Below are 17902 nucleotides of genomic sequence, written 5' to 3'. Positions count from 1 at the left end.
TGGCTGGAGGATATCTTAGTTGGTACAGTGCTTGCTTTGCAAGCTTGAGGACCTGATATGATCCCCAGAACATGTAACAGCAGGCATGGTGTGCACATTTGTAACCCTCATGTTGAGATATTGACAGGCAGATTCTTAAGGCTCACTAGCCAGGCATCCTAGCCAAATAGGCAAGGAGAAGACAAAGTGGTTACTACTTAGAAACAACCTCTGAAGTTGACTATAGGCATCACACAAACACACAAATACATGTACACACACACACACACACACACACACACACACACACACACACATCCCCAAGACAGTGTCCTCATATTTTGATGCTAAAAAGACATAACAGCATATGTGAATTTTAAACTCACTAGCAAAAATATATGTTGAACCATGATATTGTTTAGAGATTTGCTAGATGCTGTGATGAAGTATCACATGACACACAGCCATGATTCTTAGAGGTCCTTAGCACATTCTAGAAGATAGGCCAGTGTGCTGATTGATGATCCTAGCTTAGTCCACTGTAAAGACATAGGAGCAGCATGCAAATCAGCCAACACAGGGACAGATAGGAGGGGAGATTTTAGGATAGATGTACCCCTGAGATGGACTTAGAAGAATGAATCAATAAATTATAAAAGTAATGGTGTGTGATGGCTATCCTTAACTGTCAACATGACACAACCTGAATACCCTGAGAAGAGAGTTTCAAGGAGGCATTGTCTATACTGAGCTGGTCTGAGGACATGTTTGTAGGCTTATATTAATAGGTGTGGGAAGATATAGTCCACTGTGGATGGCACCATTCTCTAGACAGGGGATCCTTGTTTTAGTTAGGTTTCTATTGCTATAATAAAGACATAAGGAAAGGACTTATTTCAGGTTATAGTCACAATTTATCATGAAGGGAAGTCAGGGAAGGAACTCAAGACAGGAACCTGGAAGCAGGAATTGAAGGGAGGCGATGGAGTCATACTGCTTACTGTCTTGCTAACATGGCTTGCTCATCCTGTACTCTTATGTCACACAGGACAATAGTCTGAAGGGCGGTATTGCCTCCAGTGAGCTACACCCTTCCACATCAATCATCAATAAGTAAAATGCTTTAAAGAGTTCCCTACACTCCAGTCACATGGGGACATTTTCTCCATTGAGGTTCTATATTCCAAAATGACTCTAGCTGTGTCCAGTTGACAATAGCCCAAGCAGCATAGTTTCTGAACTATTTGAATGGAGAAATTAAGCTGTGTAAAAGCAAGCCAGAAAGTAAACAAATGTGCATTTGTTTCTCAGTGTCCTTATCTGTGAATGTGATATGACTAGCTACTTCAAGTTCCAGCAACTGTGATTTCCCCACAATGATAGACTGCAACTTAAAACTGTGAGGAAAAAAAAGCCCTTTCTCCCTTATGTTGCTTTCTTGTCAAGGTATTTTATCACAGTAACAGAAATGAAACTAAAATGGGCATAAGTTTATAAAGTGCCAGAACACTGGGCTGTAAAGACTTTGGGCCTGTACAGGATGGGAAAGGAAGAAGCATGAGAAGTAGGCTTTAGCATGAGTTACTGACCCCTGCAGAGGAATATTCAGAGCCAAGTAAAGTTTGCCTTTCTGTCTTTCCAGCCATCTATGAGCAATCCTGTGAGGTGTACAGGCACCGAGGGAATAAAGCTGGCTTCTTCTATGTTGATTCTGATGGCAGCGGGCCGCTGGGACCTCTCCAGGTGTACTGCAATATCACTGGTAAGGGCCGTGTTTTCCAAGCATGCTTAGTATGCGCAACTGCTGGTATGAGATGGAAGGGAGTTTCTAGAACGGGACACCTGAGGGAACAAAATCTTACAGGACTAGCTTCAATGGGAGAAGGATGCTATCTTGACAAATACTAGGAATTAGCTTAGTTATTTTCAGGAAAGGGTAGAGGGAGCTTGGTAATGGTTGTGATACTATTCTCTGTAACGAGAATGAATCACCCACTGTCCTCTGTCGGGCTTGCCAAGGTCATCTTCTCTGTTAAAACTCAACAACAATAGGAAAAGGAGGTAAGAACAAAATAAATAAACAAACAATAAACAAGACATAAAAGTCAGTGGGAAGTCCTGATTCACAAAGGAGAAAATTCGTTCGTAGATGGTTCTCTGGACTGTGCCTCTGGGTGAGTCCTAACTTCTTGAGCTTCAGTAGTTCATCAGTGAAATGGATTACACCAAGAAGCTGTGAGGATAGTAGATAATCAGGTGTGTTAGAGCAGCAAGTAAATACCTAGAAAACAGCCCTCACCTGAAAAGGAGAAAGAGATAGTTTATTCTAGAGCCAAACAGAAGTGACCGACCGTGGCCTGAGAACATAGATATAGGTTACCATAAATTCCATGTTCCGTGATGCTAATAGTTTCATGATGATTTTTTGTAAATCAAGATATTTTTCTAAATGCTAGTCAAACATCAGGTGGGAAGATTTCAGGAAAGCTGAACATCTCTGCTCTGAGCCTCACATGCTATCTGATGACTTTCTTAGACTTTAGGTTCATAAAATATAGGGGCCACTTCAAATATTTCAAGAATACTTGCTAGACAGTCGCAGGAATGTTGTTATACATACAGCTGGGCAATAAGTTACTGTTCAATAGGCCAAGATTTCTCAATAAATGTGCACTGGATCTACAAACATTTTGACTTGTCCCCAATCACTGATGTTCCGATCAATTAGCTTTGTACAATATTCAATATAGGTATAGCCTCTTTTTCTGGGAATGGTAGTTCCCTTGCAAATCATTATCATTGTCTTCTTCTTCTTCTTCTTCTTCTTCTTCTTCTTCTTCTTCTTCTTCTTCTTCTTCTTCTTTTTCTTCTTCTTCTTCTTCTTCTTCTTCTTCTTCTTCTTCTTCTTCTTCTTCTTCATTATCATCATCTTCATCATCATCATCATCTTCATTAGAGAGAATGCTTTCTATGGAATATCCTGAGAATATGTAACTTATTTATAAATTAATTGCATAGGTTTAGAAATGGCATCTGAGTTTGAGCAGGTAAAATTCCTTGGTGCCAAGTCCAGTGATCTGAGATCAATCACTGGACCCACATGTTAAGAGGAAAGAACTGACTCCAAAAAGATTCCCACATGTTGTCCTCTGATTTCCACAGATTCACACTGGTACCATGTGCCCTCCCCACGAGTAAAATACATGTTTAAAAGCGACATTTTATGGTTAATTTATTCTGTAATACAATTCCACCTTCCTAAACATTGATGTGGTTGGTTTTTAAGCATTTAGCTTTGCCAGTAGTCCTTCTGTGAATGACTGTCATTGATTGTTGGCACCTCTCTCTCTCTCTCTCTCTCTCTCTCTCTCTCTCTCTCTCTCTCTCTCTCTCTCACACACACACACACACACACACACACACACACACACACACATTCACAGTTTATTTCAAGCCCTGGTCCTCAGAGATGCCAGATGCACCATGTAATGAAGCAACAGAGTCAGGCCTCTCATATCTGATGGAGTATTTGTGCTCTAGGCTCGTCTTCAGTAAGGCAGTCTACTTATAGAGCTCTTTCTAGACAGATAGTGCCCAAGGCACTAAGGACATGCAAGAAATGGCACCATGGCTGGTCATGTGACAGTCAGCTTAGGAACACAGCCATGCGATGTGCAGTGGAGCCACTGCAGAGAGTGACAACAAAGTGTATTCGGCCATTTTCCCAACTGAATACCAAGAACTGGACACTGGCCGAAGAAAGTGCTAGCTAGACCTTGTTGTTGTTGTGGCCTTCCGTGTTTGTTGGTGTGTTTTCACAGTACTTCATCTAGTGAGGAGTGGCTGTATGTCAGCTACTTTGTCGTTGCCCTGGAACAGGAATAGCAATTGTGCTTTTTGCTGCTCTTGGTTGTAGTGACCTAGTTCTACTCAACAACCTAGTCCAGGACTGGGCTTGACAATGTGTCCTGGTTCTTTTCAAAACATAACTCACACATAGCCTCTTAGCAAAAAATATATATATATATATATATATATATATATATATATATATATATATATACAGAATTTTAGACTAGCCTGGGAAATTCTAACTCACTAAATGTACTTTTCCTAAGATTGCTAAGGTTTTTAGATGCAAATTCCCCTGATAATTGCTTTCCAAAAAGAGGTGTTTTGGCTACAAGAGAAAGCGAAGGAGACAAACACTGCTGAGTAACAGGTGTCTCATGTACCTAGGAGTTGTGGGATGGCTGCCCACTGCTGAGTGCAGACATTTCAGGGAGTTTAACTGGAGCTTACAAATATCATCTCTGTTAATTCCACCAGGAAAATCTAAGCAAATAGCATTTTTAAAAAATTTCCATCTTGTATGGAAGAAAGAGAATTTCAGAATTTCATGACTTGCTGCAGGTAATAAACCAAGCAGCTATCCACCCAGCTGGGACCATGAATGCCCTCTGGTCCAGTCATAATCCATATCCCTGAAACATTAACTGGACATTCTGTATTGCATATATCTTTACCTTAATCAACATTTTGATTTTTGTTATAAAATTAAAAATTGCTTATTGTTGAAAATCTGAAGAATAGAGAAATCTATAAAGAAATGCTAAAACAAATCATAATCTAGGTTGATCTCAGTCTGCGGGGGAGGCTTTGCCCTGGAGGAGGTAGGAATGGGGGGTGGGCTGGGGGGAAGGTGAGGGGGCGGGAGGGGGGAGAACAAGGGAATCCGTGGCTGATATGTAGAACTGAATTGTATTGCAAAATAAAAATAAAAAAATTTAATAAAAAAATTAAAAACAAAAACAAAAACAAATCATAATCTAAAATCAAGATATTAAGTTACTAAATTCTTAGAACTGTAAAGATTTTTTCTATAAATGGATTGTGCATTCAAACACAATATACATCTAAATCACATATTTTTATTTTAGTGTCCACATTTAAGCTTTTTCCTGTTACATTAAAACATACTTTGAAATTGAAATGTGTATATTACAATAGCACACAAAAGTAAACTCTCCAAAGTAACATACATAGAAGAACATAGAAGGCTTTATTCATCCAGAACTATGCTTTTGAACCCTGCCTCTACTGGGGTTTATTGTTTGATAGTTTATCAATTGATGGCTAAAGAAGATGTAGTTGATCTTATGACTTGCTGGTTTGGTGCTGTAGTCATGGAGGAACTAGACCTTGGGACCTGTGTTCTGATGATACTGGAGACATCAGGATTCCCCTCTTGGGACTCCTAGTTTAATTCATTAAAGAATTTAAGAATAAAGTCAAAGGGAATCACTAGGAGAGTTTTATTATAGTTGAAAAGAAAAAAACATCTCAGGACAGATCAGAGTTGTACATCTCAGCAGCTGCCCAGAGAAGGAGAATGGAGAAGAAAAAGAACAAATGTGCTTCTTGAATTAAGGAAGCATAGGGATAAGCCATGTCATGGTAGAAAGCCAAATGGGGGGAGGAGAAATTCAGAGAATGGGTGAGGACAGCCCAGTGGACCAGAAGCAGCATATGTGACATCTGGTCAGCATCTCATAGAAAGAGACAGGAGAGAAGAAAGAAAAGCTGGGTCTTTGATGGAAAGACTTGGCTGAGTGTTGTGGCTGCTTGTCTTATAGGGACCGAGAAAGAGCATGAGACTTGTTGGAAAGAAAAGCAAAATATTTCTGAAGAGGACTAATTATTTTGGCTACCTCTGTAGCACAGATTAAAGTGAACCTCCCTTCTTCCAGGTGGTGTCTGGGCTCTGTGATTGACCCAACTCACAGAAATGTTGGGCTCCATCAAGCCCAGAGATTCGACTCTCTTAACTAGAAGCTTTTTCATAATGGGCCTTTACTGATGCCCTAACACTGAGTCGATAGTTTAGATGGTCATAGATAGGAATTTCCATAATGATGACCAAGGATGAGCCTTTATTTTGTGAATCTTAAATCTTCCATGTTGTTAAATAGGAGTGGATTGTGATGCTGTGAAATACGTAACAAAGCCATCCAGAAAGTGTGACCTGAACACCAGGGTTTATGCTGGCTGTCTTTACAAATGCCAATAAGCTGAGACAGGAATTGAATTTTTAAGCTTTTTTTCCCTTAAAGATCTGGCAATCTGGGAAGCCAGAGAACTATTCCCCAGATCTACTTTCCCTTCCCATCCCCAGCTACCAAAATATATAGAGAATTAAAACAGAGGCAGCCAATCATTCCAAAGTTTAATCTTGGTCCTCTAGGTAGGTGGTCAGTCTTGTCACTGAGATTTTCTCGGGCTCTACCTCTAATCACTATCATGTTTCTCTGTATATGGTTGTTGTTCTCATGCTCCCAAGGTCCCATCTAGGTTTAAATGTGTACATGTTGAGCTATTTATAAATCATTAACAGTATATGCAACCTGCACATAAAAAGTTGTTCACAATGTGGAATTATAGATTAATTTCCAAGATATGAAACATAAATGTGCTCTTATAATATGAGAGAATTCGCATATTTTGTCAGTTTTTCTGGATTCATGATGCGCTTAGTTTGGGGGGCTAGGGTCCCAGAAAACTCAACTACCTGAAAAGCTATCCAGAGCTACTAGATTTCAGATTTTTATGTCAAGAATTCAAAGAAGAAGTCTAAGGACCTGAGATTGTGGATTTTAGAGAGAAATTTATTATACATCCACAAATGGGCAATTGAGAGAGAGAGAGAGACAGAGACAGAGACAAACAGAGAGAGAGACAGAGAGACGGAGAGAGAGACAGAGACAGACAGGGACAGAGAGAGACAGAGAGGCAGAGAGACACAGAGAAAAAGCAGATGTTCTACATGGTAAGAATATGCTTCTAGGGAGCTACTAGGATAGGACATTTTCAAGGACATAAAACAGAAACACATATTCTGAGGGTAGAGTTTTGGGCTTCTGAAGTCAAAAGGTCACCCATCAGACACTTGTGCATTTGGTTTCATTAAATCTGGAGGAGACAGCTGGACTGTGCATTCCTAAAATATAATATAGACAACTGTTGCCTTTGTGACTCGTATGTCAGTATACATTATCTACAGAGCAAAGCGTCATTGAAACTGGCGATGTACTGCCTAGTCACATGGCATATTTATTCAAACATTACTTTGGGTGCTCTCTGTGAATGTATTTTTCTTTTAATATGGCTAACATTTTAACAAAGTGAACTCAAAGATAAATGTCCTCAATAATGTGGAGGGACCTCATGCAACTGAGTGACAGTCAGAAAAGTACAATGGCATCCCTCCTGAAGAAGGAATTGACAGCGTGTGTTATGGACCTGAACTGCAGAAAAAAAAAACAGAGTTTCTAGCCTGCCAACCTATCCTGAAGATTTAATCATAGTAAGCCTTCATATTCTGTTTCCTAACCTCTCCACACTTGCCCCCCCCCCCAGCTCATTTAGTAGGCTGAGTACCTTAGTGAGTACTCTGAGGCTGGGATGAGTGTCTCAATCCTATATTATCCTCTCATTTTGTGCGGGTATTCACTGACATCACACTTTAAGAAAACAATCACTACTTACTGATGTATTCCTATTAATCTGTAAATTACTCATTAAAATATATGAGGCAGGTTGAGGGGGATGGCTCAGTGGGTAAATTACTTGCCAGTTGTCTTAGTTACATGGTGTAAAAAACACCATGGCCAAGACAATTTATGTAAGAACGAGATTATTTGGCCTTGCACTTCCAGAGGATTGTAGTTTATGATGCTGGAGCAAAGGCGTGGTGGGCAGCAGCAGGAAGCTATGGACTCACACCTTGAATCACAGGCGGGAAACAGAGAGAACAAACTGGAAATGGGGTATGGAACTTCAAAGCCTGCTTCCAATAATGGAATTCCTTCATCAAGGCCACACCTTTTATATTTTGGTTGTGAGCCTAGCCTTTAACGGCTGAGCCATCTCTCCAGCCCATGGCCACACCTTTTAAACCTGTTCTAACAGTACCACAGCTGGGAGCCAGGGATTTGATTTCTAGAGCCTGTGGAGGACAAAGGACATTCTCATTCAAATCACCACTCCATAGAAGCAAGAGAGACCTAAATTCAGGTTAAGAACATACATATGGGGATGGTGTCATACACCTGGAATCCCAGGACTGAGTGGGCGTTACATTGCTGCGACAATGGTGATGGAACACTAAGTGGGAGGGGCTTAGTGAGCAGTCTAGGTCACTTGGATACTACCCATGAGAGAGATTAGGGAGTTCCCATGGAACCCTGGTTAATTCTCACAAGATTGTTGTTATAAAAGTACAGACTGACCTCTCTTAGTCTCTTTGGATTCCTGATTCAGCAAATAATCTCCCTTCCTCCTTCACCTTCGCCAGAGTGGGCACTCAGCTGTTTGATGTTCAGCCTCCAAACCTGTGATGTAAATAAAGCTCTTCACAGACCACCCTCAGGTGTCTTGTTTAAACAATGGAAAATAGACCAATGCAGAGTGTGACAAATCCTTAGGTCTGCTTTTATACCTTTTTTGATGATTCCAGTTTACTGAACGTAATGAAACCACTTTCAAGTTCAAGCCCCATTTCTCCCTTTCTCCTTTACTCTATTCTACCTTATTTAATGTATGGTAGATAAAGCCCTTTCTTTTTAAAGCTGTAACAGTTTGGAGCTATGGAACTGTAGACGAAATTCTACACTGTCTTATTAACTAAGAAACACAGAGCCAAATACAGAGTTAAAGCCCAAGAGATCAGAGCACTAGCGAAGAGCCAAGACTACCTTTAGCTTACCGCTCACTGCCGTCCTTCCCCTGAGAGAGAGCTTCTCCCTGTGTGACTTGTCTTTTATTGCTTTCCTGTTCTGTCTTCTCATTGGCTCTAAGCCCAGCCACATGACTCCTTGTCACTGCCTGTCTATACAGACCTCCTGGTCTCTATGGTTGGTACTTGGATTAAAGACTCGGGTCACCACGCTTGGCTGTGTCCTTGACCACACAGAAACTCTGCCTGCCATGTGATCAGAATAAGAGCATGTGCTGCCACAGCCAGACTTCTGCTTAATGGCTTGCTTTTACCTCTGAACTCCAGGCAACTTTATTTATTAACATACAAATAAAATCACATTTCAGCACAAATAAAATGTCACCATATGGAACAGCCTCAGTATTCAGGTTTTTTTTTTTAACTTATTTAATTTTTTTTTCCTTTTCAGTCTTAACTGGCTATGGGTCATTCTTGGGATTGCAACTTGTGCTCTAAGTCCAGAAGTGAAACATGCTCTTCTGTTACCCTTTCCTTCCTGTATTTTCTTCACTACCCAGCTTTTCCCAGTGCCTTTCATCTTCAAACATAGCAGAGGAATATGTTTTGAAGTTGCACTGGAGTTTAAATTCAAATGTTTGGACATCATAGTCATGCAACATTGGACAAGTTATCTAATCACTACAGATTTGGTTTCCTTATCAGTAAAAAACAATGATAAAAGTGGTTGTCTTTCAAGATTAATGTGAAAATCTCAGTATATATGCTGAAATAGTTATTTCTCTCACTGCTATGACAAAATACCAGACAAACAACTTAAGGAAGAACGGGTGTGTTTGGCTCTAGACCCTGACAGGTTGGCAGTTAGTATTAACCCTTGCACACATGAATCCCAATTCTTTGAAGACAGGCAGTCTTGAAAGAGGGATGTGATGTTATGTAGTGACTGAAGAATCAACCCTCACTTATGCTCACAGTTTCCCCATGACTGAGAGCTATATATCCATCCTCACCCTAAGCGATAAAACAGTAAAGTATTCACCTGTTCTAAATGGCCAAGCTATTTCTAAGACTCTAGGAGTCTGGAGACAAGTTCTCTGGAAAAAAAATTCTAATGAGGATGAAGCATAATTAGAGGAATGAGAACCTCTGACCACATTTCCTTAGAGCTCAGATTGCAGTCAGTCCCTGCACTTTTAAACCGTTTTCCTAAGGTCTCAGTTTAGAGTCAGTTTTGTGCTTTTTTTAATGGTAATGGACACGTGGCTAGCTATTAAAATATATTTATCTCCCCGCTGCACTATATTTCTGTTGTTTAGTAAATTCCACATTTATGTGCAAAATTGTTTGTGCAGAGTCACTTACAAACACATTCCCTTTCTATCTCGATAGAGCCGATGCCGGTTTCACACATGTATATAATATACAGGCGTTGCAGGGAATTTTCAGAAAACGTTCAGGCAAATCTCTAACCAAAACTTGTTTTTCATTCTCAAATAGTTCCTAATCCATCTCCAAGCCACCTCTGGAGTCTCCCAGTCTCACCCCCTGGCTATTATGATGCTCCAGTTCTCTCTGCTTTGCCTGCAGCCTCTCTTGTCATTAAAACTCATCAAAGCATGCATAATGGAGTAGGTAGAGGACTGTGATTGAGGTCTCTTCAATATTTCCAGCCGTAATTGTGAAGTGTGATTGTGGATAATAGATTATCATCCCGGCTATTGAAAGCAAGAAAGAACTGTGTCCACACAGTTTGGCCTCGGTTGTTAGCCTTGCTTCCTGAAGTTAGAGCAGAGGCTGTGATTTACTCCTGCGTACGTACCTGTCTGTCAGTACAAGGTGAATGAAAGTCATTGAGAACATGAGAAGGAAAGACACTTAAGGGCATTTTCTTTCTTCTCTCCTCACACTCTGAGTGTGCTGCAAGCACTGGACATACACATTAAAGAACAAAGTAAGTAGAACTCAGGGGTTTGTGTCATGGTATTTGTATGCATTTTGTGCTGGCGTCTTCCTACTGACTTCATCGTCAAGAAATATACTTGCAACATACACACAGACACACACTCATGGATATATTCTGTCACACTCAAGCATACATAGTCCTATGAGGACACAATGCACACACATATACATACATGGAAATACAGATATATAGGCACACACATATACACACAAATGTGTGATGGCACACACAACAGAAAGAATGTGTACTTTCTACTGCTCTACCAAAGACTGACACAAGAACAAGACATGTCAAAGTCTAGATTTCCTTTCTTAGAATCATCAGCTGTTTCGTCATCACTGCAGGACTGCTGTTCTCAAGGTGCGGAGGAGATAGCACACTCAGTAAGGTACTTGCTTTGTAAACATGACGATCTAGTTTTGATCTCTAATACCTTTGCAGAACAATCCGGTTCTGCTGGCACCTGCTTATAATCCTAGCATCTGGGGAAACAAGATCAAGTGAATCCCTAGGGCTCCCTAGCCAATCAGTCTAGCTTAGTAAGCAAGTTACAGGGCAATGAAAAACCTGGACTTGAATAAACAAGGTGGACAGTGTATATCCTAAGGAACAGTATTCAAGGTTGTTCTTTGGCATCTGCACACATATGCATGCATGTGCACATGTGTACATATTCACACATACAAAGTACTGTTGCGAAAACTATCCCTTGAGTTGAGACCATATATTGAATATACCAAGTACTTACCCAGAGAGGCATGCATTATTGAAGGAGCTGTAATAGTTTCTATTTCATATATGCATTAATAATGCTCGTGAGTAGGAAAAAAACAGGATAGCAACTACAGCTATCAAGAACTGGAGCATTTGTCCTGTGTTCTGTGTTTTCTGTCTCAGGAGGCCAAGATTTTCTATTGGTGTGCATTCACATGTATTGGGCCACTGCTCTAGCAAAATGATGATGAGCCACTGGGAATATAGAAACAACTTTTATATTTGGGGCTGGGGAGGGCTCAGTCTGCAATATCACTGCTATGTAAGCCCAGAAACTGAGTGTGGATCCCCAGTATCCATACAGAATCCAGGAGGAGGGTGCAAATATGTAATTTCAGTCTAGGTTGGTGGATAAAAACAGATCCCTAGAGCTCATTGCCTTGCCAATATAGCTGATCAATGAAACTAGATTCAGTGAGAGACTGTCTCATAAAGCATGATTGAATGATATTGATGGAAGAAACCCCATCTGCCTTTTGCCACCACACATGCATGTACACATATGCACATACTGCCATGTGTAAATGTGTATACACACATACACAGGCTGACATATAGACAGACACAGAGAGAGATCATTAATAATGCCTCAACTTTGCTTCATACTGGCTAGTATTGAATTCTTTTCTATGACAAACCTAAAAGTCCCAGTTATTTCTAAGCTGAGATCCTTAAAAGAGTAAGGGAACTCCTTGAGCTGCTGATGGCGACAGGATGGAACTGTGCCTCTGTCCCCCCACCATTGAAAGAAGGACTTCAGCTCCCTTCACTCCTGCTCTGTGACAGCCACTCTCTGGTGTTTCTTATGTGTTAATCTATTGACCTGACAATAGGCAGCAAGAACAAGCAAACTACTCACAAGAAACAGAGCAAAGTATATCGAGCAAGTGTCTTGATTTTGACATATAGAAAATAACTATAATAGGAAAAAATATGATAATTCAAGGGATGTAGTAAGTGTAGACAGTGTTCTGAGCATCTCAGCTGATGAGGACAGTTCTCACATCTTCACACTGATGTCCTTCTGACATGATTAATCATGGGTAAGAACTTGGAATTTACACTGGCAGAGTTGGAAAGGGATGAGATGCTCTACCCAATCTGTGTTTTTAAAGGACCACTCCTACTTAGGGTGAATTAGGAGTCAGGGTGAAAAAAGCTGACTATTTGGACATTCTTATTACAAGAAAAAAAATGACAGACTCTGGGGATGTCGGAGATTGTATCATAATTATTTCTCCTTAGTCTCTGTTTCTGTCTGTGTCTAGGGGGCAGAGGAGGAATTTCTCATTACATCTGTTGTACTTGTGTGTATGTGAGTGTTTGTGCAGGTGTAGAGGTCTGAGAACATCTTTCAGGAGTCAGATTTCTCCTTTTGCCATGTGTATCCCAGGAACTGAACTTGAAAACAAGTGATTGTACCCACTGAGCCATCTCACTGGCTGCTAGCAATGCTATCTCAGTGCAGATTTTAAGTGTAGAGGTTGAGAGAAAGAATAGGACACATCTAGGTGTGAGTGTGAGCCTCTCAAGGAGAGGAACCACCGAGTGCCTTAGCGTTGGCCATATGGACTATTTTAGGAGCTCAAAGGCTACATCTCAAAGGGTTTCTAACAGACCCCATCTACTTTTGTCTTTTGCTAAGTGAGATTATAGAGTGGGTGTAGACATTTCTTGGAGGAGATTATATTCTGAAAAGCTAAACCCAGGAGAAACTAGGCTTGCACAAAGTGTTTCTGGTAAGAATCTTGGAAAACTGCAGCTTTTCAGCAGGAAAAGAGAAAGGCTTTCAGGAGTTGTCCATTGTGCTGGAGTTCTGGCTTCTTCAAGCATCAACTAGACTCCACGGTGAGGGACTCTTTTCCCTTCTCATATCTGTTTCACTTTTCCTTGACTTCCTGTCCTGCCTCACTTTCCTCACTGTACCTACCTTCCTTGAAAGCAGGACCAGTGTCCTCATGGACGGTAGGTTTAGCTCCTCCTGGGAGAAGTTTCAAAGCGGGCTTCCTGGTGAAGATTCACTCATAGGTGACTTACGTGCTGCAGCTCACTTGCAGTTTAATGGCTTGGAATAATACTAGTGTTGTTGCTTCTTTGAATCACTCCAACTTGTACTGTGGCTTACATTTCAGAGGGGCAGTTTGATTTCTGTAATGAAGGGTTTTCCAAAGAGCTCAAGAACAGTCATCCACCAGTTAGACGAAGCAGCATTTTATGCATCGTGCTGTTACCCGCAGTCTGGATCACACAGGGCTTCCATGAGGCTGCTCTCTCAAGCTAAGTCCAGCAGTGGATATTATCACCATGTGTGGAAGCCTCGGCATTGAAGTGGTCTCTCTGGGCTAGCAGCAGACAGCATAATCTCCTGCTAAATTGAGCCATTAAACAAAACTACTAAGTCATAAAGCTGTGGCATTACCCTGAAATTAAAGCACTGTCACCTTCAAATTGCCAAGAATTTTAACAGCCACTTAGAGGAATTTCTTTCACACATCCATTTAGCATGGCCTGTTGATTTCAAGCACACTGATGAGGAGAGGCAGCCCGAGTGAGATTTTCAGGCATGGGACTTAACATTTTTTTCATGCTTATCCTCTTTATTAACCCACAAATTTCTCACTCAAATCCTTATTAATCTCTCATTTATTCATCTATTTATCAACTCTCTTATTTATTTGCTTCCTCATATATTTTTGATATGCTCAGTTATTTATGCATTATTCAATTATGCAAAAATTAATTCGTGCAAATTACATTCTATTGTTGACTGAGTTTGGCACCAAAGTTCACAGAGTAAATAAATCTATTCTTGTCCTTAAGAAACTCATAAATAAAAATAAATTAAATTAGTAAATTAACTTTTTCAGCTTATTTATTTATTTGTGTGTGTGTGTGTGTGTGTGTGTGTGTTTGTGTGTGTGTGTGTGTGTGTGTGTGTACTTCCATGTGGTGAGTGTTGTTCCTTGGCTTCCACCTAATTTTGTTTTTTACCAAAAGCCAGGGTTTCTCATTGGCCTGGTACTCTCTAATTCAGCTGGACTAACTGTCTACAAGCTCCAGGGATTGTCTTGCCTGTAGCATCCCAGCACTAGCATGCTTGGCTTTCCTTATCAGTTTCTATGATGGAACACTAGTCTTTCTACTTGCAAGGAAAACACTTTACCAACTGAGCTGTCTCCCCAAACCTCAGACTGTTTTGTGCATCTCTCAATAAATTATGTATTTGTTAATTCTTATTTACTTGCTTCCTTGTTAATTTTTATGGGTAGAGTTTTTATGCATTATTCCTTCATGTAATTATGCAAAAAATAATTCACACAAATTATATTCTAATATTGACTGACTTGAGCACCAAAACCACCAAGTGAGTAAATCTATTCTTGGCCTCACAAAAACAAATTTGAGAGAAGACAGGTGCAGTCCACAGATATTTTAGATCCAGTGTGGAAAACAGTGGGAAGCCATTGATGGCACAGAAATAGAACACAAGAGGAAGGGATTGGGGAAAGGTATACAAGGGGACAAGAGCCATGCTCCTTCATGGTGTCTTTGAATAGCTGTCTTTGGATCCAAGTGTTATGTGTATGTGCTTAAGGGTTTCTGTGTATGTGATATATGTGTGTATGGTGTATGCATACATATGTGTGTGAGTATGTGTACCCATAAGTATGCACAGAGTTCAGAGAAAGACAACAGGTGTGAGAAAGCCTCATTTGAACTTGGAAATAAACTAGTGACTAGGAAGCCACTGGGTCTCCTTGACTCTGCCCTCCACAATGTTGGGGTTATAGGCACAGGTGCATGGCTTTTTGTGTGGGTACTGGGGATTTAAAGTCACGTTCTCAGCTTGGCCAGCAGGTACTGTTTACTCACTGAGCCTGTCCCCTGCCCCTGAGCTGACTTTGTAATAGAAACAACTGTTATTTACAGAGCAACAACACGCCTGAGGTGCCGTGCTCTGCATTTCACAGTGGAGATGGCACTGTTTCCCGAGCACCTGTGTGAAGAAGATACATTCTCTCTATTTTAATGAGGAAGGTACAGGAATCTCAAGTGACTAAACACCTTGCCTAGAGTTGAATCTAACACTGAATTTGTCAGGTTGTGACTGTCAAGCCTAAGTGCTCAGGTTCAAGCAACACAGAGAGTCTGAGGCAAAGAAGGGCTACTGTGTCCTAACATGTACATTCAGCTTGCACCGTTCCTTCCCTAGGTTAGCAGACTCTCAGAAAAGACTTCAAAAGGCAGAGGTCTCCAGTGCCCACTCTGCATCCCTCACCACCACTTTCCTCTTCTGTAAGATAGATGTGATCAAAGCTCTGCCCAGGGTACCTGAAGAGTGAATGGAAATAATATAAAGCTGCAGTTCTTGATGTTCTGTTGTCTATAATGAATGAGCCGAGAGCAGAGTTTTAAATGTTATTTTCTAGCTCTGATCCTGGTGATGTTTATTCAGCAAGTGTGAACATGAGTCAGAAACACTGTGCTTTATATGCTATAATGGTCAGTGTTAATCGCCAACTTGTCAAATCTAGAATCATCTAGGACACAAACATCTGGGCATGTCTGAGTGAGAGTTTCTAGATTGCTTTAACTGAAGTGGGCTGACCTATGCTAACTGTAAAGGTGCCATTTGGTGAGCTGAGGTCCTGGATGAGTACAAAGATGCAGAAGGACTGAGAACCAGCATTCATCTGTTTCTGGTTCCTGCCAGGGGAGTGATGCAATCAACTTTCTCAAGCTCCTGCTACCATGATTTCACCACCATCATGGACTGCACCCTTGAGCTCTGAGCCAAAATAAAGCCTTCCTTCTTTAAGTTGCTTTTAATAATTTTTCCCATTAAAAATGGAGATAGTAACGACTATACAAATGTGTGGGCTTTGGGACATACTTCTTCAAGGCAATAAGCCCAGTGTTGAGGACTTAGTGAAGCCCCTACTTTATTCATTTTCCCATGGTTAAGCGAGCCTTTCTTAAGCCTTGAGCACAGGGTTGTCATGGCTGGACCTGTATAGTACTTTTTTGTGCAGATAAAAGGAGTGTCCCTAGTTCTAAGGACAGGAGAAGCCAACAAACATCAATCAATATGATGGCTTGTGTTCTGTTAACTGCTAGCATCCATGCACAAGGACCCCATGTGCAACACAAGAATGAAGTCATCCAGTCCTCACATCAGTTTCATTCATTCACTTATATTTAATTCATTTACTTATGTAGATGCTTTCTAGCTATGGAATACTGTCCAACTTACTTAACTTCTATGATGCTCAACTACCTCATGGGTATAAATAAGAGTAGTTATTCTTTCTTCAGTGGATGGATATACAAGTTAAGTAAAATTAAATGAGGAGATGGATCAGATGCCCCTGATTCAGCATCTAGTAATCTCTAAAAGTTGCTGAAATATTTTCACAAGGCTAGGAGTATCAAGGTACAAAGTGAATGCAGAGGTGGGACTGACCGAGAAAAGCTTCCTGGGGGCATCATGCTTCCATGTGTTACCTACTTGCCCATGACTACTTATGTGCCAGTAATCTCTGTAGAGAAGGCCTGTCATGAGCAGCTGTCCTGTTTGGAATCACTCACACTTACTTCTAAGACCCAACTAGATAGTGAAATGTGGACCTAGGTATGGCAAATTCATGGCCTGCTGCCAAATGTACCATGGAGATATGGTACCCAAGGATGTGACTGCCATCATTGCTGCCATCAAGTGTTGTTTCACTGTGCTGCTCGAAGGAATCAAATGTGTAGTGCACAATGATGCCAATATTGATTGTCATCTTGTCACAACTTAAAATATTGGTGACAAATCTCTGGTCATTTCTGTGAAGAAGTTTCCAGATTGGAATGATTTATGTGAGAAGACCCACCCTAAGTCTGAGTGACACCATACACTGAGCTGGTGTCCTGGACTGAATACAAAGCAAGGCAACTGAGAACCTACATTCTTTTTCTGCTTTCTGATTGCATGTGCAGTGGGACGAGCTGCCTCAAGCTCCCACTTCAATGACCTCCCTGCTAGGGTGGCTTGTACTTGGTTAAGGTTCATTGTGCCCTAGGTATGCTAAGCCACACAACCACCAATGCTGATGGACCATGGGTCCACAGTTTGACCTGAAGTATGCCAAGGTCTTTGGTACTCTGGTTTGTGGGTGAGGGCATAGGATAGGATGATATCTCTGAGACCATGGCTGTCCTGGAGAAATATTACACAGAAGGAGACATCAACGCCCACTAAGGCGAAAATGAAGGAGAAGAACAGACATCCTCTTGGAGCCTATTCACTATGCTTATTTCCAAGTCCTTCCCAAACAGCCTCTTTGAAAATAAAATTTGGGAGATAGGTGTCTCTGAGCAAACAAAGAAAAGGAGAGATGAAATACCAGCATCGGGAGTGAGTAAGGTCATGGATGCCTTGTCTCAGGGCTATCGTTTGCCAAGGG

At 40.9% G+C, this 17902-nt stretch overlaps 1 protein-coding gene across 3 annotated transcripts in view; it reads left to right on the top strand.

The window, feature by feature from the left end:
- Cntnap5 (contactin associated protein family member 5) overlaps positions 1-17902 on the top strand; it is a 920429-nt gene that overhangs the window by 604724 nt on the left and 297803 nt on the right. For all 3 annotated transcript variants that reach the window (XM_059280761.1, XM_059280759.1, XM_059280758.1), the window contains exon 12: positions 1622-1741. In XM_059280761.1, coding sequence (XP_059136744.1) covers positions 1622-1741 — 120 coding nt within the window. The remainder of the gene's footprint in view (positions 1-1621; positions 1742-17902) is intronic.

This window comes from Peromyscus eremicus, chromosome 15, assembly GCF_949786415.1.
Source record: "Peromyscus eremicus chromosome 15, PerEre_H2_v1, whole genome shotgun sequence".
In the NCBI taxonomy this organism is placed as follows: Eukaryota; Metazoa; Chordata; class Mammalia; order Rodentia; family Cricetidae; genus Peromyscus; species Peromyscus eremicus.
The sequence above is the reverse complement of the archived record's forward strand: the minus strand, read 5'-3'. Positions and strand labels throughout refer to the sequence as shown.